At 39.1% G+C, this 26,855-nt stretch overlaps 1 protein-coding gene across 1 annotated transcript; it reads right to left on the bottom strand.

Moving 5' to 3' along the window:
• Window positions 1-1,323: 1,323 nt before the first annotated feature.
• On the bottom strand, window positions 1,324-5,140 carry LOC114300745 (uncharacterized). Its single transcript, XM_082922507.1, has 5 exons — window positions 4,932-5,140; window positions 4,239-4,302; window positions 4,064-4,171; window positions 2,224-2,294; window positions 1,324-2,130 (listed from the first exon to the last, which is right to left on the bottom strand). The coding sequence occupies exons 2-5, from the start codon at window positions 4,300-4,302 to the stop codon at window positions 1,669-1,671; spliced, it is 705 nt and encodes a 234-aa protein (XP_082778633.1). The 5' UTR covers window positions 4,932-5,140; the 3' UTR covers window positions 1,324-1,668.
• Between the last annotated feature and the right edge of the window lie 21,715 nt (window positions 5,141-26,855).

The raw sequence follows: 26,855 nt of genomic DNA, 5'->3' as shown, positions 1-26,855 counted from the left end.
TAAAGCTGCTTTTGTGTCTTTGATTCTCTTTAAAAAAAAAACCCTTATTTTTGTTTTCTTCACTTTTTACCAACTGGTTCTGGGTTTCATGTTTTGTCGGTGTATATGCTCAAACTAAATGTAGTTGTGTGTGTTAAATTGAAGATCACTTTAATGATCTAAGTACTGGGTAAGTAAAGTTTTCAAATTTTTAGATTTTGATTTTTCTTGCTATTTTAATTTATATTTACTTCAATTCATTGTTGGGAAAATAAATAAGTTATATAGCCTCTGACCTGGGTTTTTTTTGGTTATATATTTATATGTATATATATATTCCAGATTTTTTTTGTTTTGTGGGGAAGAGGGGTTTGCAGATCTGCTTATTTTAGCTGATTTTTGCTCATCTGGATTCACAGTCGGAGTGCTTACATTGACATCTCTCAGTAGAGAACTTGTGTTCTTGAATTTATGTGCATACAACTTGTTTGTTTATTTGTCATATGAGTTTTCCTAGTTTTTTTTTTTTTTTGGGTAATTATTTATTGATCTTTTTTACCTTAAATGGGTCCTCTTATTACTTAGGCTTGAACAAGAATCTGGGTTTTTCTTTAACAAGAATCTGGCTTGAACAAGAACTTATGTGCATACACGTGTAATTGTGTTCTTTCTCTCATGCTGTCACTTCCCAAGAAACCTTGAGGACTCCATCAATGGCTTCTTCTTCCTCATCCTCTCTCACGATTTGCAAATCTGCAAATTCTGAATTTTTTTTTTTTTTTTGGGTACCAAAACGACATCGTTTTGTCTAGACATCATCTCAGCCATTGATTTCGTTAATGGGACACGTGTCGCTCCATGATGGATCACTCTAGAGGATCACTTCACAGGATCACTCTAGAGGATCCGGACGCGTCGTTGTCTAGGGGTGAGAGATAGAAAGGTAGCATTTGGTAAGTTTTTTTAAATATAATTTGAAAATAAAAGTTATATTTTAAATTTATGAATTTTAAAATTATAATTTAAACGTAAAAAAATTATTTGATGAATAAATTTTAAAAAAAAATTTAAATTAAGTGTGAAATTTTTAAAGTGATATATGATATCTGATATAAAAATTTACAATTCATAACCAAACACACAACTCAAAAATTTATTAAAAGTTCATAAAAAAATTTCAAAAAAATTCCTAAAATATTGGCTTATTAAAAATATAAAATTAAAAAAAAAATCAAGTGCCAATTGCAAAAAAAAAAAAACAGAACCGTGAAGATGGTTCATTTCTTATATTTTGCTGACTTTTAATATTCAAATTGAATATTGATAAATAAACAAATAAAGCACTTATTCTCAAGAAATTATAGATTACTCAAGCCCATAATTACTGTTGTTTCTTCTACTCAGCTCAATAGAGAAGGAGACTACATTTTGAGACGCTATTCCAAAAGTTTTAGCGTAGGCAAAATCATGAACGAAGGATGTGATATGAAAAATGTCTACAATCCGTGAAGATGGCTTGACTAATAAATCCTGTATAAATAACAAACACAACACACAATCACTTATATTTGTAAGCTTCTTCACATCAACTTCTTGTCTGTGGATGCACGCTTCAACCCTTGTTCATTGACAGCCCATATTTTTGACAAATTGATCCTGGATCTTTGCTAACTCAAGACCAGAACAGTCTTATGATAGCTCGACAATCTTTGGCTGCCTTTTTGGCTTGTGTTTTTTAGATGACTCACTTGAAGAATCATCTTCAACAGACTTCGCTCTTTTAAGTTTGGGAGGAGTGGCTGTGGCATTATCATCATTGTAGTCGTCATCACTGTCATCTTCACTATCACCATCACTGCTATCATCACTGGAGGATTCCGATTCTGTTTCACTGCTGCTAGCTGCCAAAGAAATCACTGGTTGATAACCAGCTATTGCAGACTGGGCAGCAGAAATAGCCTCGGGTGTATGCAGATCAGCAACACCCAGCATCAAATCTTGAATAAGATGCACCCACACATTAAAAATGGATCGTATTAGTGCTGCTTGGTCCATAGAGGAATTGGACGAGAACAACTTCACTGACCAGTTCAATGTACTCAGACTCATTCCCAGTGAGAACTTCAATATCATAGTCCTCAACGTTGTCCTGTATTTTATTAAGTGCACGTTCACGTCAGAATTAGAGAGAAATCAATGGAATTTTACAGACAATTTGGTCAAGTGTACAACAAAAATGCATACCTTTGCATCATTCTGCAGCCTTTGATTTGCTTCCGACATAACTCCTAAGAAATCCTTTACTTTTCCCATAACTGACAAATGGACAAACAAAACAACTAAGTGCTCATAAGAGTAGCATCATTTTTTTCTTTGTCTAAGTATTTAATTATCCAATTACATTTCAGTAGAGTCTTTATCTTTATTTAATTTTTTCTAAACCACTACTTGTCAATACTAAAATAGTAAAATTTACGTTGATCAGAAGGTCAAACTATTAAAGGACAGATTCACCAGTGATTAATCAATCATGACAGAATAATGAGGGGTTTTAGAACTTGTGATGAGTATAATAAAGGGCTGAAGATTGGAATGTTAGTTAATCTAGATATTTAAAAAAAAAAAAAAAAAAAAAAAAAGACATAAATAGCACCTGTGATGTGAATAGTGCCTTGGTTGGGGGCTTTTTGTATGATATGAACATGTAAGCATAGATTGCAGCTTAGAAAGACATGGTTATGGTGCTAAAAACCTTTTTGTGCAAAATATTAAAAGAAAATAAATTTAAAACAAAACAAAAGCTCTAGAATAACACAAGAATTGTGTAGGCATCATACTTGAGTATTTAAAAGCATCAGACAGTCCTTAAGGAACTTCAAATATGCCAAAAGCCACTGAAACTAGCCTCTATCAAATGAAAAGTGTTAAATTTTTATATGAAAACTTCTAAGACCCCATTAGAAGAGTTAAATTGAGACCCATAGATGGCCAATATAGCCCAAGCCTAGCAAATCTATTACTAACATATTCCCAACTTGTGAAACATAAAAAATATGATTTATGAAACACAAGAAATTATACCGAAAACTGACCAAAATCATACATAACCTACATAGTCATAAAATGGGATTTTAGCAGTTGATTGCACATGGCTTAATAGCACTCGTTCTAAGCATGATACAATACGAGTTGCATGAACTTCAACTAGTGATGAAGGAAAAGTACAGCCCTTGCATTATCTTGTCAAGTCAACCGTTGCATTATCTTGTCAAGTCAACCATCCTCACCGCCCCCCCCCCCCAAAAAAAAAAAAACCAAATAATAAATAAATAAAAATAAAAAGATTTAGTCATCACCCCCTCCTTTCTTCTTTCTCATCATCCAGTTTTATGCCCATTGGAACAAGTCTTCAGAGTTCCATGGTAGGATGGAAAAGTGGGAGGAAAGGGGTGGGGGAGGAAGAGGGTAAGGATGTATACGCTTTCCTTGTTTGCAAGGAAGGAGATTGAACTGGAGGGTTAAAGTAGGAGTGAAGGGCTTCACTTCCATGCCGACCAAACTACTTCCTCCCCAAAATAGTGGAACTTGTGAAAGACCCAATTTGTTATATTGTATTCAAATGCTTTCAATGATTCTTACAAAACTTCAAAATCAAGTATTATCAATAATGGGTATTGCACTTTGAATTGGATTCAAAGTCGGTGTAAGTAAATATTGCTTTCTCTTAGTCGTCAACTAAACTTTAAAAAACAAAAAAAAAAAAAAAAAAAACAAACAAACAAAATACCATAACAATATTAGAATAGAGTCAAATAACTTTTGATAATTGAATTAAATTCTCTTCCCATATTTCAATACCTTTCCTTCTCTTGAATTTTCAAAGAATTCAATATAACTTGCTCATAGTTAAGACTACAGGATTAACAATCATCACACTGCTTCAACCAAAAAAACAATTCTTTTTTTTTTCTTGGGTGCAGCTTAATTGGTCCTGGTCCATATATTTCAAGATAAAACTTACCATTCATTATATATATATATAAATAGAGAGAGAGAGAGAGAGAGAGAGGGGAATATAAAGTACCGTGGCTTTTGGGAGCAGAGGAAGTGAAGGGCTTTCCATCAGTGGGTGTGGGTTTTGAGTTTTGCGACTGTTGTAAGTCGTCGTTTTTGCAGACAAGAAGTGTAGATTCTGCACTACATCACATACATAGAATGAGAGAGAGAAGCTAGGCAAAAAGTAAGGAAGAAAGAGAGACCTAGGTTTGATGAAGATGAATTCTTGAGCTCCAAGTCCAGAAGATCTTTGTTGCTATGCGCCATCTGAGAGCACCACAAAGTTGAAGTATCAATGAGCTTACACTATAAATGGTTGGCAAAATTTTTAGTGGCAAAATTTAGTTGTAATCTCAGTGATTACAAATTTATTTGCGGTAATCTCAGTGATTGAAAGTTAGGGTTTGTGAATTCGAGTGCAGAGAGGATTTAAGGTTTTTGAGGGAGAGAAAGTAGGAATGGCAACGGGCCAGGGCGGGGCCGGGGATTACACTCTCCGTCCCCGATCCCCGATTGTGAAAATCTCCCCGTCCCTGCCCCGATGGGGAACCTATCACCGTCCCCATCCCCTTCCCCTAACGGGGATCGGGTTTCCCCGACCCCGAAATTTCCCCGGCCCAAATCTGTTTTGTTCAACAACATCACCACCATACATGTATACACAAACAGATTTGTTTCAACAACAGATCTGTTTTCGTTCAAAAAAAATTTAAAAAAAAATCCGTATACACACAAACAGATCTGTTTAACAGATCTGTATTCGTTCAAAAAAAATTAAAAAAAAAAAATCTATGTGCACACAAACAGATCTGTATTCGTTCAAAAAAAAAATCTGTACACATACACATATAAAAAATTGTTTCAACAACACAAAAAAAAAAAATCTGTATACATACACAATCTGTTTCAAAAAAACTGAGATCTGTGTCGGAGGAGGACGATCGGCGGAGGAGGACGACGGAGGAGGACCAACGGCGTCGCGGAGAGGTGCGAGAGTGAGAGTAGAAGAAAGAGAGAGAGAGAGAGAGAGAGAGAGAGAAGAGAGAGAGAGAGGAAGATAGAAGGGACTGAGAATCTGAGATGAGGTGAGTACCAACAGCAGTTGTTTTTGTAAACGTAGAACTGCAGCGTTTTGTGAAACGTGGGTAGTAGAAGTTATTCAGTTTGTAAATTAGTAATTTACCATGTTATCCTTAATTAGAAATTGATGTAAGTGTAAAAATAGTATAATTATTTACAAAGTTAAGGTCATTTTAGAAAAAATGAAATTTTTTTTGAAGACAATGACTTGAAGACTCTAAGGAGTTGTTTGGGGTGTTTTAAATAAGTGTGTTTTTTTGTCTTTTTGGACTAAAAAGTTGAGGGAAAAAATATGGATATTTGGGTTAACTTTTTTACTTTTTATGAAAAAATGTGTAATTAAAAATTGTAAAAATTGGTTTGTAGAAGAAAATTAGGATTGGGAATTGTGCAGCCGTAATTGTTGACTTTTGGTGAATAGTGTTAACTTTTTAACTTTTTGAATAACTTTTTGACTTTTTAACTTTTTTTAAGTATCTCAAACTTAGCCTAAAAAAGCTGTTCCCTTTTAATAATAGAATACATTGATGTACATTTTAAATTTAAAAACGCTTAAAATGCTGATTATATTAACAAACAAATCAAACCAATAATTTTTTTTTTTTTAAAAAAGAAATTTTATGAACACTGATTGTATTAACAAATAAATCAAACTAATAATTTTTTTTTTCTATAAATTTTTTTATAGAAAGTATAATTACACAAAAAAAAATACAAAAAAAAAATCTAAGACACTCATTTTACATGATTTTTTTTAAGAGTACTGAATTTTATTTTAAATAACAAACACATTTTATATAACAAACACACAAAATTAAGTAAACAAACAAATTTAATTTTAAAATACTGAATTTATACACAAAAAAAACAAACAAAAGCTTAACAATAGTACACTTACCGTGTTAGATGATTAGTCCATAAAATTGAATGTAGTTGATTAGTCTTTCTCTACGAAATACCAAAAAAAAAAAAAGGAAAAAGTTGTTTGAATAGTTGAATAGTGTTTTCTCAAAAGAGTTGGAAAAGTTTGTAAATAAAGAGGGAACTGAGAAAATGGCTAGTAGCAGCAGTTGTTTTGTAAACGTGGAACTGTAGCATTTTGTGAAACGTGGGTAGTGGAGGTTATTCAGTTTGTGAATTAGTAATTTATCATGTTACCCTTAAATAGAAACTGATATAAGTGTAAAAATAGTATAATTATTTACAATGTTAAGGTCATTTTAGGAAAAATGGAAAAAAAAAATTCTAAGACAATGGCTTCAAGACTCGAAGAAAGCTGTTTTCAAACGCTTAATACATCCTCATTCAATTTGATTTTTTTTAAATTTATATATTCAATTTGTAACGCTCTCAAAATAATAACAATACACCCATCAAATAAAACATTCATTAACATATGAAATAACAACATTCTTCTATTCATCAGTGTTTCATTACAAAAGTATTACATGTTAACAACAAAAGCAAAATGCCCTACGGGCTTACAGCTTTCCAAGTTAACACTTGGTTACATCAAAAGAGTATTAACTCATATACGTTAAGCCCTTGGCTTGTATTTCCATGTAATACATCAAAAAGTAAAATGACAACATTATGTCCGCCTCAAGCCTCCCAAGCTATGTCCTTGGAGGTGGCATGTTACCTGCACCTGAAAATGATAATCCCATATAGGGTGAGCCACAGCCCAGTAGAAATACACTAAACCAACCATGAACAATGACTAAAATATTAGCAATTGATAGATGGTCAACACTGATACATTCACGTAAATCACACATTTATGTCAACCGACTAATGAGTCCAGGTCACTTTTCATTTTCCATTTTTCAACAGATAAGCATGCTAGCTCTATCATCATTTCCGCAGATATGTATAAAAACTATATCCCACATTCAGATAAGCGTATAAGCTATTCCACATTCTACTACAGATATTTATAACAACAATATCCACAGATAAGCATATAAGCTATATCCACATTTCACAAAGATAAGCATATGAGCTCAATCTTCACTTCTCTAGACAAGCATATGAGCTGTATCTACGGAGTTCATCCCCTATCTTCTCCCAACGCTATCCGGTTTAGAGGTACATCCCCTATCTTCCCCTAAACCGCGGAGTACATCCCCTATCTCCTCCTCTACACATAACGTATACAAACACAATGGTTCTATATACAATCACCCAATACATACAATTAATGTATTCTATCAACCGTCAAGTTCCATGACACATTCCATTGATTAGTTTCAGTTTGCCTAATCATCATGCATTGTCTACAACAATCACGACTATCCTCCACCGATAGCCCAAAGCAGTTATTTCTAAACAGAAAATAAATGCACAATGGATATTCAATCAACATTTCATTTCCTCATTCCTCACAATTAATTATCCCAATTAATTAAATAATGTAATTAGGTCAATTCCCATAATTAGCATTTCAACCCTTAGGTCCCATTTTCATCAATGATTTAACATTCATTCCATTTCTCTATGCCAAACATGCATCTAGGTTTATTATGAATAAAACCCAACTTTTGTAAAATTGCACAAAAGCCCTAAACTTTTACCAAATTACCTAACCAACCCCAACATCTCCAAATACCAAATTTAAAGACAAAATTCATAGAGAGGAGTAGGATATCCCTACCTCAAACCCGGAGCCCCAAAGGAGATGAAGACCAAAACCAAAATGCTCCAAACCTCGAAATTTTCAGATCAAAAGGAAGCTCTCGACGATCAACACAACTTTTGTGAAGACAAAAGGTGAGTAAACGATCCTTACTAGATCAAATCTAAGAGAGAAGGGCCGATTTAGAGTGAGAAGCTCTGAAAATGGCTTTTTGGAAAAGTAAGAGAGAGAAGAGAAAGCAAAAAGTGATTTGAAAAGTCACAATTTCGGAACTTTAACCCAGTCTCCCGCTCGAGCGTAAAACACCCCGCTCGAGCGGCCACTCACAGACTTACGCTCGAGCGGCCAACCTCCCGCTCGAGCGCAGAATGCACTCGCTCAGCACTTTTGCAGAACCAGACCTCCGCTCGAGCTCCCAACCCTACGCTCGAGCGTACAACACTGCACAACAAATACTGGATGGGTGTATTCCCCGCTCGAGCGCCAACACCTCCGCTCGAGCGGACAGGCAAAAAATCTGGGCAACTAGTTTTGGTTTCTAAACTCAACCAACCTGAAACAAACCCACCCAACACATCCCATAACTCAAATATGAAGAAAAAGGAATGTAAACACGATGACAACCAACTACCAACATCCACGGACACATGTCCGGATCACTGTACAACAAGGGTAAACCCGGGATCGCTATAACCTCCCCCCCTTAAAGAATTTCGTCCCCGAAATTAAGCACAAGTTTCTCAAAAACAAGTTTTTTTTTTTTTTAAACAATGTTATATTTTAACATTTAACAATTCGACCCATTACCGGTCACCCCCTCCCTTTAACAAGAGGCTTTTCACAATATGTAAACAACATATGTACTTTCAACATGCATCAACATTATGCACTATCTTTCCAATTTCAACAATATATTCAACATATACCATGTTACAATCAACTTCCATATAAGGCAAGTTCCCAAAACATACTTCCAATAACCCAAACATTTTCAATGTTTCACAACTTAAGACATATATAAAAGCTCTTAAGTTCAACAAAATGCAAAATTTAACTACAAGATCACATATCAACAAACAAGTCCGGATATTTTTCTCGGACTCCCAACTCACGTTCCCAAGTGGCTTCCTCCACTCCGTGATGTTTCCACAAGACTTTCACCAAAGGAATGGTCTTGCCACGCAGGATCTGATCCCGCCTATCCAAGACCCGAACCGGTCTCTCCTCATACGAGGCATCTTCATCTACCTCTAAATCTGTCCAATCCAACACATGTGATGGATCTGGCTCATACTTCCGAAGCATACTTACATGAAATACGTCATGCACCCCGGACAACTGCGGCGGTAAGGCTAACCGATAAGCATACCCACTATGAGGCTCACCTAGTGCTTGAAACAACCATTCATTTGTAGGGTTTATCCACAAAATAGTTCGTATAAAATTTTTGATTAATTTGATCAAAGAAAATTGAGCGGATAATATAATTTTTAATATAGGTAATTTATTTATTTATTTTATAAGATAAATGTAATCCAATTATATGAATTTCATTGTTCAATAAACTTAATAAACTATTTCATTGGATACTCTTTTCAGTAGATTTTACAGAATAAAATATTTGTATCATTCAATCTGAATGGTAAAATGAGGAGCTCAACCCAATTTCATTTTTTGTCTTTTGTTTATCAGAAATGATAAAAATGGGGGGAGATCATACCAAGTGCTTTGTGAAAAACAGAGAGAAGAACGATCATGTCACGACCCAAACCCGGCCCTATGGGTTTAGCACCGTAACCGGCCAGTAATTCGAGATTACCAAAGGCCTGCTTAACAGTAGCACAGTAAAACAGAGTGCAGGGCCTGGCGGAAGCCAAAACAGTAAAGAAACAATGTCCAATGAGCTGTAACAGTCTGTATGCAAAAAGAATTGTCATACATATATACATGAACGGTACAGAACAGTATGCACAGTATATACAATCATTCAGACTAGGGACTCCATCCCTTACATAGCAGTACAGTAAACGTTCAGTCTATACAATCCATTAGGTTAGTACAAAACAGTAAGACAGTACAGAAAAGGGGGGGAGTCCTAAAACACCCCTAAGCCTTAGCATGATAGGCTTGGAACCTCGCAGTGAGGCACGGTAGTTGGCTGGACAAAACTGGAGTAACCCTGACGCTCCTTGCCGCGGTCTAGTGCCTGTACACCTACATATATATATGAGCAGTGAGCTAAAGCCCAGTGAATAACATAATGCGTAAAGAGATTAAGAATGAATGTCCTTACAGTAATGAAAACAGTTCATTAAATCAGTATTTCAGTCGTTCAGTCAGTACAGTCATATGTGGTACATCCATTAGCATAATAGTACAGTAAATAGTAGGTCTTGAAAGACCGAGCAGTAAATGATGGCCATCAGTCAGTAACAGTAGTGGTTCCAACAAGGGAACCGACAGAGATCTCTGTAACAGTAACAGTAAACAGCAAACAGTAGGTGCTAAGGATGCCACAATACAGTTCAGAATATAGGACATATATTCATTCAATTAACAGTATTCAATCCAGAAACAGTATAGTTCAGTTGTTCAGAAAATAATCATTTTTGAACATATCTTTACACAATCGTTACTCACAGAGTTTGGGCTACAGTATGCTAGAGCGTATCTCACCAGTCGCCAACCCTACACAGTTAACAGATTGAACACATTAAGCTACATAGCTGGGAAAGATAATAACTTAATCCCTAATTTGCCTCGGTGTGTTCTACATCTATATCCTCAATAAAATGTCTTAAACTAGGCCTAAGAATGCCTAGGATGAGATGAGGATGCAAAGATGTGATCAGAAAACAGTTTCAGGAGTTTTCAGAAAAACAGAGTCCCGCTCGAGCTCAGGTTTCCCCGCTCGAGCGGTCATGCAACAAAGGTACACGCTCGAGCGTCAGATATCTCGCTCGAGCGTACTGTAAAAGTACTGGATGAGTGCAATCTCCGCTCGACGGATGCTCGACGCCCGCTCGAGCTTGAGACACATGACTCCGCTCGAGCGCCCAATCCTCTGCTTGAGCGGACTGTAAAACAGTGCCGAGATACTGGATGCTCGGATTCCCCGCTCGAGCGTCACTAGACCCCGCTCGAGCGGAAGTGCAGAATCTGGAAAACCCAGATTGCACCTCCAAACTCAAACCAAGTTTTAACAACCCAAAACTCGACCTCTTGGGCTGAATTTCCAGAAAACATTTGTAAACACACATAGAATAACATGGTTCAAAGCTCAATTTTGAGAAATCAAAGCCCAAGGGTGTTTATCAAATCCAATTTCAAACCATTTTTCAAGGACAATCCTCAAACATGACATGCATGATCTTTAAATAACTTTCAAGCTTCAAAACATGCTCTAATGAGCCAATTGATTCACAAACAAGATGAAAACATGGCCTACACTCAAAACATGGACATGCATGTGACAATTTGCCATGAACTCAACTCAAAATCCAACAATACAAACATGCATGCATGAATCAAGCTATAATTCAACATGTAAGAGCCATAACTTGGCTCAAGGCTTCAATTTGCTATAAATCATGCAAGAATTTACTTAAACACAAGAATGAGGAAATGAAATTCTACCTTAAGTCTTGAATGCAAGATGAACAAGCTCAATCTACAGGTGAACTCAAGTCTCTCACTTCCTCTCTCTCTAAATTCGGCTGAGTGCTCAAACAAGGCTGAGGAAATGTTTTGATTTAAGTGTATACAAGGCTCAACATGTGTGGAGTAGTGGCCACTAAGTGGTCTAATGGTAATTAAGTCCAAAACTTGCAATCCATCAATATTTAATCTAATTTAATCATACCTAATCAGTTTTCAGATAAATTTACCATAAAGTCACATTAATTATGAGGATCATAAAACATCAATCAATTCTCGGTTCGGCCGCCGATAAGGCCTTCAATTAGCAGTTGAAACATAAAACGTGAACAGATCAAATAAACAATCAAACAGATAGAATACAAATTAACATACGTACACAGTCAATTCAGTTCCAGTTTTCAGTCAGTCAGTTCAATACTTTAATCAGTTCAATTAGCAGTCATAATCAGTTCAGTTTAGCGGTAATCAATGTTTATCGGTAAGCAGTGGGGAGGGTTATTACAAATCAAAACGGCGAGACCGGCCAAGACGCCTACTATTATGGCTACTGTTTTTCCGACCTCATCCTTGTTGCAGAATCTACACACAAACACACAATCACCAAAAGCTTTTAAAAAAAATGAATTGGAATAAGTACTCACCATTTAATCATATAGAAATTGGACCGAACTTTTGAGTACAGAAAATATAAAGCACATCCATCTATCTATTCCATTATTAAAACCAATAATCATATAAAAACAAATGCAAAATACATACAAAATAGTGAAGATGTTCAGAACTAACCAAATAAAAAAGGGAAGATGACACACACACTACAACTGCATGAAACTGTTCCTATGTATAGCATCCAAAACAAAACTACATAATCATTCTGTTCTGGAGAGGTTGATAATGTGGATGGTTGTTGTTGTTGTTGTTGCTGCGGCTGCGGCGGCGGCGGTGTTGGTGGAGTTGTGCTGGTGTTGGGGAGAGGAACACTGCAGAGAGCATGAAATTCACAGAAAATGCAGAGGAGGACAAGGTCAATTCTTAGGTTGATTGGGCTGCTGGAAAGTCACCCCAGTGAGCGATCTTATAGCGATCCCGAGTTTACCCTTGTTGTACAGTGATCCGGACATGTGTCCGTGGATGTTGGTAGTTGGTTATTATCGTGTTTACATTCCATTTTCTTCATATTTGAGTTATAGGTTGTGTTAGGCAGGTTTGTTACAGGTTGGTTGTGTTCGGGAGCCTAGTGTTGCTGCCCAGAATTTTGGACCTTCGCTCAAGCAAGGAGTTGGTCGCTCGAGCGAGAGTGGGGTTCGTGTCTGGTGGGTCGAGCCAGAGTGGCTCGCTCGAGCGAGCGGTTGCACCTGGTTCTGGACCTGAGAGTTGCATTTCTTGGCTCGAGCGAGCTTCTTTCGCTCGAGTGGTCTGGGTTTTTCTTCGCTCGATCGAGAACTTCTTGGCTCGAGCGAGAGTTTTTGTGTCTGGTCGCTCGAGCGACGAAGGCTTCGCTCGAGCGAGCGTGTTTTATATCAGCGGACAGTAGCGGTTTTGAGCTTCAGTTTTTCACTTCTTTTTTTGATTAAACCCTAAATCTGAGCCTCTCTCTCTCTACACTTGCACTCTCTCTAAGATTTGATCTCCCTAGAGTGTGAATCTAGCCTAGGGCCTTTGTTAAAAAGATAGAGGGTGTTGAGAGTTTCGACTTAATCTGAAAAAGTTTGGATTTGGAGCACGTTGATCTTTGAGTCTTCATCTCCTTTTTGGCTAAAACTTCAAGGTAGGGATATCCTACTCCTCTCTATGGGTTTTGTCTTTAAATTTTGGTATTTTGAGATGTTGGGCTTAGTTTGGTAATTTTGTGAAAGTTTGGGGCTTTTGTGTAATTTTACAAAAGTTGGAGTTTTATTCATACTAAACCTAGATGCATGTTTGGCATAGAGAAATGGAATGATTGTTGAATCATTGATGAAAATGGGACCTAAGGGTTGAAATGTTAATTATGGGAATTGACCTAATTACATTGTTTAATTAATTGGGATAATTAATTGAGAAGAATGAAGAAATGAAATGTTGATTGAATATCCATTGTGCATTTACTTTCTGTTTAGAAATAACTGCTTTGGGCTATCGGTGGAGGATAGTCGTGATTGCTGTAGACAATGCATGATGATTAGGCAAACTGAAACTAATCAATGAAGTGTGTCATGGAATTTGACGGTTGATAGAATACATTAATTGTATGTATTGGGTGATTGTATATAGAACCAATGTGTTTGTATACGTTATGTGTAGAGGAGGAGATAGGGGATGTACTCCGCGGTTTAGGGAAAGATAGGGGATGTACCTCTAAACCGGTTAGTGTTGGGAGAAGATAGGGGATGAACTCCGTAGATACAGCTTATATGCTTGTCTAGAAGTGAAGATATAGCTTATATGCTTATCTTTGTGATGTGTGGATATAGCTCATATGCTTATCTGTGGGTATTGTGGTTATACATATCTGTTGTAGAATGTGGATATAGCTTATTTGCTTATCTGAGAATATGGATATTGTTGATATACATATCTGTTGAGAATGTGGTTAGTGCTTATATGCCTATCCGTTGAAAATGGGAAAATGAAAGGAAACTTGGACTCATAAGTCGTATGACATCAATATGTGATTTATGTGATTGTATCAGTGTTGGCCATCTATCAATTGCTAATATTTTAGTCATTGTTCATGGTTGGTTTAGTGTATTTCTACTGGGCTGTGGCTCACCCTATATGGGAATATCATTTTCAGGTGCAGGTAGCATGCCACCTCCAAGGACATAGCTTGGGAGGCTTGAGACGGACAAGTTTTGTCGTTTTACTTTTGATGTATTACATGTAACTTCAAGCCAAGGGCTTAATGTGTAAACGAGTTAGTACTCTTTTGTTGTAACCAAGTGTTAACTTGGAAAGCTGTAAGCCCGTAGGGCATTTTGTTATGATGTTAACATGTAATACTTATGTAATGAGACTCTAATGAATAAAAGAATGTGGTTAGTTCATATGTCAATGCATGTCTTATTTGATGGGTTTAATGTTATTATTTTGAGGGCGTTACAGATCTCCTTCCATATATGTTACTGTTTGATATACAACACTTAGTTTTGATCCTTTGTCAAGTTTTTTCTTTTTAAATGGCCATATTAATATGGCACCACTCTAATACTATTTTTAAATTCAACACTTTAGTTTTGATGCTTTGTCTAGAATACCTACACATAACATAACATGTGAAATTGAAATCGGATAGAACCAAATACAAAAGAGAACTTACCAAATACGGATAACTTTCAGAAGAGAACTTACCAAATACAGTGAAGATGGACAGAACTTTTGAATGAAATCGAAACAAATGGAAAATGCAACGAAGATGTTCGGCACTTTTTGGAAGATGTTGAACCTGATTTGGAACTGGTGTCACCCAATTTGAAACTGCTGTGCAGTTTAGAAACGTGGGGTAGTGAAATTGAATGGTTTAAATTTCCCATGTTACCCTCAACTACAAACTGATATAAGTGTAAAAATAATATAATTATTCAAGAAGTTATGGTCATTTTCGGAAAAATTGGAAAAAAATTCTAAGCTATGCTTCATGACACCAAAGTTGGTGTTGGCTTTTAATAATAGAATAGATATATATATGTATATATATATAAGGGCAAAATAGTGATTTTACATCGAGGCATATGAGCGAGGAACAGGGCGGGGATCGGGGTTGGGGTTGGAGCGGATCCGGGGCTGAAACATGTATCCCCATCCTCGGCCCGTATATCATCGGGGATTTAATTTTTAATACCACCCCCGGCCTGTTAGGGTTATTTTTTAGGGAATCACCACTCAATTCGGGGTAGGGGGATCGGGTCCCCGTCGGGCCGGGTTCCGATTGCCATCTCTAGGAGAAAGGGACGACAAATTTGGTTCAATCAGACTTGTGAAATTACAGGTTGAGAAAGTGGGATGGGTTAGGCTGATCTGGGCTGGTTTGGGCAGGATATTTTCGTAGGTGGGCTTTCTACTAAAAAATAAGGAAATTTTTGGTGAAAAGCCCTCTTATCGGGATTTTTTTGTGTAAAACCCATGGAATAAAATAATGGTTCTAAAAGTTCATTAAATAAAAAAATATATAGTGAAAAAACTGAAATACCCTTTTATATAAATGGGCAAATATCAAATGACGGAATCGTTTGTCTCCTTCACTTTGTTTTATCGCTTGAATTCGTTGCTCTGAAAGCGGTCAATCGAACATACCAGAATAAAATTTTACTCTCATTTTATCAAATAAAAACATAGTACATACTAGAGTAAAATTTTACTCTCATTCTATCAAACAAAAACAGAGCACATACCAAAGTAAAATTTTACTTTCATTCTATTAAACAAAATCAGATCATACACAATAAAAATAAAAAATAAAATTAATCAACAAATCAACGTACCTGATTTAACTCGAACAACAATCAAACACGTAATTAAAGCAAAACTTCTAAAACTCCAACAACACTTACAAATCTCGATGAAACTCTCTAAATCTGATACAAATTTATGCAGATTTAAAATGTAATCTCTTATTTAATTGAGAGTGTTGATCTTCAATGGCGAGATTGTGTATTGTTGACCAAGGGCGAGATCTTCAAATTTTGAAATCATCTATAGCTATTTCGGTTTTGACACATCACTTGTAGTACGCCGGACTGGGGTTTGTATGATTTTGAATAGAGATTCATATCTTGTTTCCCTTGTATCCCCTCTGTTTTGGTTATTAGATTGTAGTTGTGCATTTAGAACAGATGGTTGCTTATTTTTCCAAACCTTTATTGCCCATATTTTTGCTCTATCGCTTGAGCGGTCATTCTTGCGCTCGAGTGGGTTTTGCGAACTCTCAATACTTCGCAGGTCTGCAAAACTACTGGAAAAGTGTTTCTATACTCGAGAGGCATTTCCTACGATCGAGCGGGTGGATGCTCGAGCGACCTTTCCTGCGCTCGAGTGTTGGTTTATTGTCTGCAAAAGTTCTGGAAGTGTATTTTCTACGCTAAAGCGGCGAATTCTTGTGCTCGAGCGATGAGCATTTGTTGCGTCTTGGTGCTCGAGCGGCCTTTCTTGCGCTCAAGCGGAACAACTTTTTTGTGTCTGATGCTCGAGCGTCAACTCTTCTGCACGAGCAGACTGTGCGTATATCAAATCGCGAAAATGATATTTTATATCACTTTTTCATTCTTCTCTCTCTCTAAAACTTTCCAAAAACCTAGATCTTTACTCTTTATAGTGATCCCAGGTTTACCCTTGTTGTATAGTGATCCGGACATGTGTCCGTGGATGTTGGTAGTTGTTTATTTTCTAGTTTGCATCCTCTTTACTTAGTATATTGAGTTATAAGATGCGTTGGGCAGGTTTGTTACAGGTTAGTTGCGTTTGGGAGCCTAGTGTTGCTGCCCAGATTTTTGGTCCTTCGCTCGAGCGAGGAGTTTGTCGCTCGAGCGAGAGTTGTGTTGCACCGGTTCTGGACCTGAGAGCTGTCTTTCTTGGCTCGAGCGAGATTTTCGTAGCTCGAGCGGTCTGGGTTTTTCTTCGCTCGATCGAGAACTTCTTGGCTCGAGCGAGAGTTTTCTGTGTCTGGTCGCTCGAGCGACCAATCCTTCGCTCGAGCGAGCGTGTTTTGTATCAGCGGACAGCAGCGTCTAAAACATCACTTTTTCAGTCCTTTTCTTTGATTAAACCCTAAATCCGACACCCTCTCTCTCTAAACTTGCACTCTCTCTAAGATTTGATCTCCCTAAGGTGTGAATCTAGCCTAGGGCCTTTGTTAAAAAGATAGAGGGCGTTGAGAGCTTCGATTTAATCTGAAAAAGTTTGGATTTGGAGCAAGTTGATCTTGGAGTCTTCATCTCCTTTTGGGCTAAAACTTCAAGGTAGGGATATCCTACTCCTCTCTATGGGTTTTGTCTTTAAATTTTGGCATTTTGAGATGTTGGGGTTGGTTTGGTAATTTTGTGAAAGTTTGGGGCTTTTGTGTAATTTTACAAAAGTTGGGGTTTTATTCATAATAAACCTAGATGCATGTTTGGAATAGAAAAATAGAATGATTGTTGAATCATTGATGAAAATGGGACCTGAGGGTTGAAATAGTAATTATGGAAAATGGCCTAATTACATTGTTTAATTAATTGGGATAATTAATTGGTGAGAAATGAGGAAATGAAATGTTGATTGAATATCCATTTGTGCATTTATTTTCTGTTTTAGAAATAACTGCTTGGGCTATCGGTGGAGGATAGTCGTGATTGTTGTAGACAATGTATGTTGATTAGGCAAACTGAAACTAATCAATGGAATGTGTTATGGAACTTGACAGTTGCTAGAATACATTAATTGTTTGTATTGTGTGATTGTATATAGAACCAATGTGTTTATATACGTTATGTGTAGAGGAGGAGATAGGGGATGTACTCCGCGGTTTAGGGGAAGATAGGGGATGGACCTCTAAACCGGATAGGTATTTGGAGGAGATAGGGGATGTACTCCGTAGACAGAGCTCATATGCTTGTCTAGAGAAGTGAAGATAGAGCTCATATGCTTATCTTTGTGAAGTGAAGTGTGGATACAGCTTGTATGCTTATCTGTGGATATTGTTGATATACATATCTGTTGTAGAGTGTGGATACAGCTTGTATGCTTATCTGTGGATATTGTTGATATACATATCTGTTGAGAATGTGGATATAGCTTTTATGCTTATCTGAATGTGAGATATAGTCTTTTATACATATCTGTGGAAATGATGATAGAGCTAGCATGCTTATCTGTTGAAAAAGGGAAAATGAAAAGTAATTGGGACTTGTAAGTCGTTGACATAAATATGTAATTTATGTGATTGAATCAGTGTTGACCAACTATCAATTGCTAATGTTTTAGTCATTGTCCATGGTTGGTTTAGTGTATTTCTACTGGGCTGTGGCTCACCCTATATGGGAATATTATTTTCAGGTGCAGGAAGCATGCCACCTCCAAGGACATAGCTGGGAGGCTAGTGGCGGACATAGTTTTGTCGTTTTACTGTTGATGTATTACATGTAATTTCAAGCCAAGGGCTTAATGTGTAAACGAGTTAGAACTCTTTGTTGTAACCAAGTGTTAACTTGGAAAGCTGTAAGCCCGTAGGGCATTTTGTTATGAGGTTAACATGTAATACTTATGTCTTGGAATTCTAATGAATGAAAGGAATGCGGTTAGTTTAAATGTAAATGCATGTCTTATTAGATGGGTTTATTGTTGTTATTTTGAGGGCGTTACAACTTGGTATCAGAGCGTACCGGGTTCGAATACTTTGGGTACGTGGGAAGTGATTAGGATCACAATGGGTTTGTCTCGCTTGATAGAGACTTAGATGTAGTATCATATGCTATGTGCTCAATTGATAACATGCTTATGTGACTATATGGGTATGGGATTTAATTTCTAGGATGTTGATTGGGTCCTTGAGTTTCTGGGAGTCTTGTTGGAAAAGCACTTGATCAATGCTGTTTCTAACCGGAACTCTAGTAACGTCTCGGGACTATCATTATCCGGAAATGAAGTTCGTAAGTGCTTATGTGTTTATGTGCTTATGTGGAGTGAATTACAGTTGTCCATGCACTAGGACGTGAGTGTTTAGTTTCGGCACATTTATGAATGTGCTAACGTTCTGTGTTGCCTTTATTAGGATGTCAGGACGAGGAAGAGGTGCTAGGCGTGGTAGACCTGCGAGGCAGGAAGTACCGTTACAGGGTGAGATTCCGGCAGTGCAGGAGGGAGTTGGGCAGGCCAATGTGGCCGAGCCAGTAGGTCAGCAGGCTATGGGTGCCTTGGCCAGAGAGATAGCAGGAGCTTTGGGTATTCTTAGAGCTGGGAATCAGGCAGCTGAGGCAGGGCCTTCTTTCTTGAAGAGGGAGTTCTTCCGGTGTAATCCGGACGAGTTTATCGGGGATCCTAAGGAGCCACTGAAGGCAGATGAATGGCTCGAACAGACAACGAAGACGTTTGAGATGCTTGGCATCGAGGACGGAGCACTGAAAGTGACCTTGGCATCCTTCCAACTGAAGGGAGATGCGGGTCAATGGTGGAAGTACGAGAAAGCTCGTGTTGGTGGTACTTGGGAGGCGTTTATAAATGCTTTTCAGGAGAGGTTTTTGTCTGCAGTAGCAAGGGAAAAGCTGAGAGATCAGTTTAGTCGGCTTAATCAGCAGGGCTTGTCAGTGGCCGAGTTTGAGGCTACTTTTACCAGTCTGTCTAGGTTTGCACCTGAACTAGTGGCGTCTGAGGAACGCCGTTGCTATGAGTTTGAGCGGAAGTTGAGGCGGGGCCTCAAGTTGAGAGTTGGTGGGTCTTACATCCGAGAGTATAGACACCTAGTTGATGCTGCAGCTCATATGGAGCTTATGATGCAGGAGGAGGATGAGGGTCAGAGAGGCTCCAAGAGGAGCCAGGATAGTCAGGGTGATGGCAGGAGACAGAAGGGTTATAACCCTCAGCAGTCTCAGGGTGCAGTCTCTAGATCGACCTTTCCAGTGCCGAGTGTTGGCTCGGGGAGAGGCAGTCAGGGGGAATTCACTTGTTACAAGTGTGGCCAGCTGGGTCACAAGGTTTCTGTTTGCCCGCAGAAGGGTGGGGGTCAGAAAGCTGCTTCTTCTTCAGCTAGACCGCAGAGTCAGAGTTTGGGCAGGGGGCAGCTCTTGATTTGTTATCAGTGTGGACAACCTGGGCACATGAAGAGGTTTTGCCCACAGTTGAGTGCCACTTCGGGAGCGTCTGGTTCTAGGCAGACGCAGGGTTTTCAGCCAGCTCAGTCTGTGCAGGCCTCGAGGGCCAATCCGGGAGCTTCGTCATCCCAGTCTGTGCAGCAGTCTTTTGCTCCGAGAGGTGAGCAGGTAGACCAGGGGCCTACGGGGCGCGTGTATGCTGTTACCGCGCAGGATTTAGTACCGGCTCCATCAGTAGTGAGAGGTACTTTTCTGTTTTGCAACTCAGTTGCTAATGTGTTGATAGACACGGGTGCATCTCATTCTTTTGTATCTGCTGCATTTGCATCTGTTTTGGAATTGGAGTTAGCACAGTTAGCATCTCCTATTTGTGTGGTATCGCCTTTGGGCGGTGAGTTGATTCTGAAACAGGGTGTTAGAAGATGTGAGATTGAGGTCGCCGATTATAGGCTTCCTTTTCCGTTTGTTGTCATGCCCATGAAGGGTTTTGATGTTATTTTGGGTATGGACTGGTTATCATCATACCGGGCTGTTATTGATTGCTACCGCCAGAGGATTACATTGTGTACCTTGAGCGGGGAGTGGTTCCATTTCTTGGGAGACCGGGTTGGTAGTGTTTTGCCACCGGGGTATGATTCGCGAGGGCGAAGTGAGCTTAGTAGTCTACTTGCTAGCTTTGAGAGTGGTGAGTGTGGTGAGACCCAGCATGTATTGCCGAGGGTGGTTTGTGAGTATTCGGATGTCTTTCCCGAAGATCTTGTTAGTTTGCCACCTCACCGAGAGATAGAGTTCTCTATTGATTTAGTGCCTGGTACGGCGCCGATTTCTATGGCACCTTACCGTTTTGCTCCAGCAGAGTTGGTTGAGTTGAAAGTTCAGCTCCAGGAATTGCTAGATAAGGGCTTTGTTCGCCCTAGTGTTTCACCGTGGGGAGCACCGGCACTCTTTGTTAAAAAGAAAGATGGTGCCTTGAGATTGTGTATAGACTACCGGAAGTTGAATCGGGCTACGGTTAAGAATAAGTATCCTATGCCCCGTATAGATGATTTGTTTGACCAGTTGAAGGGTTCCCGTTGTTTCTCTAAGATAGACTTGAGATCGGGTTACCATCAGTTGAGGGTCAGGGAGGAAGATATTCCTAAGACGGCATTCCGTACGCGGTATGGCCATTATGAGTTTCTAGTGATGCCATTTGGACTTACCAATGCACCGGCAGTCTTTATGGACTTGATGAACCGGATTTTCCGGGAGTTTTTAGATCGATTTGTGGTTGTCTTTGTGGATGACATCCTTATCTATTCGTCTTCTGAGGAGGAGCACGAGGCACACTTGAGAGTGGTGCTTGAGTTACTTAGAGCCCATAGGCTGTATGCCAAGTTTGGGAAGTGTGAGTTCTGGCTGGGGGAAGTCAAATTCTTAGGCCACGTGGTATCCGGGGAAGGGGTGTCTGTTGATACATCCAAGGTTGAGGCAGTGCAAGATTGGGCACAGCCTAAGAGTGTGTTTGAGATCCGCAGTTTTCTGGGATTGGCTGGGTATTACCGTCGGTTTGTGAAAGATTTCTCCAGGTTAGCGTCACCGTTGACTAGATTGACTCGGAAGGGAGTCAAGTTTGTGTGGAGTGAGACTTGTGAAAAGTCGTTCCAAGAGTTGAAAGTTAGATTGACCACCGCTCCGGTGTTGATTATTCCGGAGAGAGGGTTGGGTTATGCGGTTTATTGTGATGCCTCACGAGAGGGTTTGGGTTGTGTGTTGATGCAAGAGGGGAAAGTGGTAGCTTATGGCTCACGTCAGTTGAAAATACACGAGAAGAATTACCCCACACATGACCTAGAGTTAGCAGCTGTGATCTTTGCCTTGAAAATCTGGAGGCACTACCTTTATGGTGAGAGGTTCGAGGTATTCTCGGATCATAAGAGTTTGAAGTATCTGTTTACACAGAGAGACTTGAATCTGAGGCAGAGGAGGTGGATGGAGTTCATCGAGGACTATGATTTTGAGTTACATTATCATCCGGGAAAGGCCAATGTTGTGGCCGATGCCCTTAGTAGGAAGACCATTAGTGATGTAGCTTGTATAGCCATCCGGGAATGGGAGATGTTGGGAGCACTTGGCGAGTTTGATTTGCTACTGGGCGAATCTGTCGAGGCTGCGGCCTTGTTTTCTGTTGTAGCGCAGCCTACACTTGTGATTAGAGTGTTAGAGGCACAGAGAGGTGACCTTGAGGTAGAATCCCTCCGAGAGAAGATCTCCAGTGGGAAAGTTGAGAAGGGTTTGACGGTGTATCCCGACCTGAGTATGAGATACCGAGACCGTTTGTTTGTACCGGAGGCTTGCCGTGAGGAAGTACTCCGAGAGTTTCACCATTCGCGCCTTGCGGTGCATCCGGGAGGTACTAAGATGTATCGGGATTTGGGTCGCCAGTTTTGGTGGCGGGGTATGAAGAGAGATGTGGCTGTTTTCGTATCGAAGTGCCTTACTTGCCAGCAAGTGAAGGCCGAGCATCAGAGGCCAGCGGGTTTGTTGCAACCCTTGCTTATTGCCGAGTGGAAGTGGGAGCATGTCACTATGGACTTCGTTGTAGGTCTTCCGAGGACTCAGCGGGGTAGTGATGCTATTTGGGTGGTTGTAGACCGGTTGACTAAGTCGGCGCACTTTATCCCTATGCGCGTGAGAGATTCGGTAGATCATCTTGCCGATTTGTACATTCGGGATGTAGTGAGATTGCACGGGGTCCCAGTGACGATTGTCTCAGATAGAGATCCTCGTTTTACTGCTAGGTTGTGGCAGAGTTTGCAGAGTGCACTGGGCACTAAGTTGACCTTTAGTACGGCTTATCATCCTCAGACTGACGGGCAGTCCGAGCGTACTATTCAGATCCTCGAGGATATGCTTCGGGGTTGTGTCCTGGATTTCAGTGGGACGTGGGAGAGGCACTTGCCATTGGTAGAGTTTGCCTACAACAACAGTTTTCAGTCTAGCGTCGGTATGGCACCGTTTGAGGCCTTGTATGGCCGACCGTGTAGGTCTCCAGTGTGTTGGGCCGAGGTGGGTGATGCACCTTTGTTGGGTCCCGAGTTAGTTAGGGAGACGACGGAGAAAGTTGAGCTTATCCGTAGAAGGCTTGTTACAGCCCAGAGTCGACAAAAGAGTTATGCCGACCGTAGGAGGAGGCCTTTGGCGTTTGAGGTAGGTGATCATGTCTTTCTGAAGATATCACCTAGGCGAGGCCTGATGAGGTTTGGGAAGAGTGGGAAGTTATCCCCTCGGTTTATTGGTCCTTTTGAGATTCTTGAAAGAATAGGTGAGGTTGCTTATCGGTTAGCCTTACCGCCGCAGTTGTCCGGAGTGCATGACGTGTTTCATGTGAGTATGCTTCGGAAGTATGAGCCAGATCCATCACATGTGTTGGATTGGACTGATTTAGAGGTAGATGAGAATGCCTCGTATGAGGAGAGACCGGTACGGGTCTTGGATAGGCGGGATCAGGTCCTGCGTGGCAAGACCATTCCTTTGGTGAAAGTCTTGTGGAAACATCACGGAGTGGAGGAAGCCACTTGGGAACGTGAGTTGGAAGTCCGAGAGAAATATCCGGACTTGTTTGTTGATATGTAATCTTGTATTTAAATTTTACATTTTGTTGAACTTAAGAGCTTTTATATATGTCTTAAGTTGTGAAACATTGAAAATGTTTTGGTTATTGGAAGTATGTTTTGGAACTTGCCTCATATGGAAGTTGAATGTAACATTATAGGTGTTAAGTATATTGTTGACATTGGAAAGTTAGTGCATAATGTTGGTGCATGTTAATAATACATATGTTGTTTACATATTGTGAAATGTCTCTTGTTAAAGGGATGGGATGACCGGTAATGGGTCGAATTGTTGAATGTTCAAGTGTAACATTGTTTAAAATGAAAAAAAAACTTGTTTTTGAAAACTTGTGCTTAATTTCGGGGACGAAATTCTTTAAGGGGGGGAGGTTATAGTGATCCCAGGTTTACCCTTGTTGTACAGTGATCCGGACATGTGTCCGTGGATGTTGGTAGTTGTTTATTTTCTAGTTTGCATCCTCTTTACTTAGTATATTGAGTTATAAGATGCGTTGGGCAGGTTTGTTACAGGTTAGTTGCGTTTGGGAGCCTAGTGTTGCTGCCCAGATTTTTGGTCCTTCGCTCGAGCGAGGAGTTTGTCGCTCGAGCGAGAGTTGTGTTGCACCGGTTCTGGACCTGAGAGCTGTCTTTCTTGGCTCGAGCGAGATTTTCGTAGCTCGAGCGGTCTGGGTTTTTCTTCGCTCGATCGAGAACTTCTTGGCTCGAGCGAGAGTTTTCTGTGTCTGGTCGCTCGAGCGACCAATCCTTCGCTCGAGCGAGCGTGTTTTGTATCAGCGGACAGCAGCGTCTAAAACATCACTTTTTCAGTCCTTTTCTTTGATTAAACCCTAAATCCGACACCCTCTCTCTCTAAACTTGCACTCTCTCTAAGATTTGATCTCCCTAAGGTGTGAATCTAGCCTAGGGCCTTTGTTAAAAAGATAGAGGGCGTTGAGAGCTTCGATTTAATCTGAAAAAGTTTGGATTTGGAGCAAGTTGATCTTGGAGTCTTCATCTCCTTTTGGGCTAAAACTTCAAGGTAGGGATATCCTACTCCTCTCTATGGGTTTTGTCTTTAAATTTTGGCATTTTGAGATGTTGGGGTTGGTTTGGTAATTTTGTGAAAGTTTGGGGCTTTTGTGTAATTTTACAAAAGTTGGGGTTTTATTCATAATAAACCTAGATGCATGTTTGGAATAGAAAAATAGAATGATTGTTGAATCATTGATGAAAATGGGACCTGAGGGTTGAAATAGTAATTATGGAAAATGGCCTAATTACATTGTTTAATTAATTGGGATAATTAATTGGTGAGAAATGAGGAAATGAAATGTTGATTGAATATCCATTTGTGCATTTATTTTCTGTTTTAGAAATAACTGCTTGGGCTATCGGTGGAGGATAGTCGTGATTGTTGTAGACAATGTATGTTGATTAGGCAAACTGAAACTAATCAATGGAATGTGTTATGGAACTTGACAGTTGCTAGAATACATTAATTGTTTGTATTGTGTGATTGTATATAGAACCAATGTGTTTATATACGTTATGTGTAGAGGAGGAGATAGGGGATGTACTCCGCGGTTTAGGGGAAGATAGGGGATGGACCTCTAAACCGGATAGGTATTTGGAGGAGATAGGGGATGTACTCCGTAGACAGAGCTCATATGCTTGTCTAGAGAAGTGAAGATAGAGCTCATATGCTTATCTTTGTGAAGTGAAGTGTGGATACAGCTTGTATGCTTATCTGTGGATATTGTTGATATACATATCTGTTGTAGAGTGTGGATACAGCTTGTATGCTTATCTGTGGATATTGTTGATATACATATCTGTTGAGAATGTGGATATAGCTTTTATGCTTATCTGAATGTGAGATATAGTCTTTTATACATATCTGTGGAAATGATGATAGAGCTAGCATGCTTATCTGTTGAAAAAGGGAAAATGAAAAGTAATTGGGACTTGTAAGTCGTTGACATAAATATGTAATTTATGTGATTGAATCAGTGTTGACCAACTATCAATTGCTAATGTTTTAGTCATTGTCCATGGTTGGTTTAGTGTATTTCTACTGGGCTGTGGCTCACCCTATATGGGAATATTATTTTCAGGTGCAGGAAGCATGCCACCTCCAAGGACATAGCTGGGAGGCTAGTGGCGGACATAGTTTTGTCGTTTTACTGTTGATGTATTACATGTAATTTCAAGCCAAGGGCTTAATGTGTAAACGAGTTAGAACTCTTTGTTGTAACCAAGTGTTAACTTGGAAAGCTGTAAGCCCGTAGGGCATTTTGTTATGAGGTTAACATGTAATACTTATGTCTTGGAATTCTAATGAATGAAAGGAATGCGGTTAGTTTAAATGTAAATGCATGTCTTATTAGATGGGTTTATTGTTGTTATTTTGAGGGCGTTACACTCTCTCTCTCTACATTTTCTCCTAAATCTATTGATCTCTCCGCCCTAGTGTCTTTGGAAAAAGGGTAGAGCACCTTGAAAGCTACATTTTGATCCGATTAGAGTTTAGTTTCGACATTGTTGAAGTTCCATCCTTACTCCATTGGTCTTCTAAACTTGAGGTGCGGATTTTCTATACTTTAATATGGTTTTTAACTTAGTTATTTGTCGTTGTGTAACAATGATGGGATTTTGGGATAATGTGAACAAATCTAGGGTTTGAGTGTAAAATGGAAATAGGGGTTTTGATGAATGAGGGATAAATGATTGTGGGGTTTGAAAATGCTACTTGGTTGATACTTGAGAAAAGAGGGGGTTTGCCCTAAAATGATCATAATATTTATTTTGTATGAGTAAATGAAATTGATGTTGTAAACATGAAATTGAATGAGTTTTGAAATAAATAGTGGATGAGGGTAGATCATACGCCTCATCTTTGGAAATTTTGAATAAATTATCTATCTTCAGATTGTATATCTATTTAGAAATAACTGTATTGGGTTATCGGTGAAGGATAACTATGATTGTTGTAAAAATTGCATGAGGATTAGGTGAATTAAAACTAATCTATGGTTGGTTATCACTGAATATGATCATGTTTTAAATACATTGTATATATATGATTGTTTGGGA

The sequence above is a fragment of the Camellia sinensis genome, chromosome 1 (assembly GCF_055761805.1).
Source record: "Camellia sinensis isolate YWXY chromosome 1, ASM5576180v1, whole genome shotgun sequence".
NCBI classification, from domain to species: domain Eukaryota; kingdom Viridiplantae; phylum Streptophyta; class Magnoliopsida; order Ericales; family Theaceae; genus Camellia; species Camellia sinensis.
Note: the sequence above shows the minus strand (reverse complement) of the source record. Positions and strands in the feature narration are given on the sequence as shown.

Bases quoted from the DNA above. Each gene is read 5' to 3' on its own strand.
- LOC114300745 (XM_082922507.1), bottom strand. From the start codon at position 4,302: ATGGCGCATAGCAACAAAGATCTTCTGGACTTGGAGCTCAAGAATTCA. The intron at 2,295-4,063 runs GTACTTTATATT...TCCATTTGTCAG, and splicing joins CTCTGCTCCCAAAAGCCACG to TTATGGGAAAAGTAAAGGAT. The intron at 2,131-2,223 runs GTATGCATTTTT...TTAATAAAATAC, and splicing joins GGCTGCAGAATGATGCAAAG to AGGACAACGTTGAGGACTAT.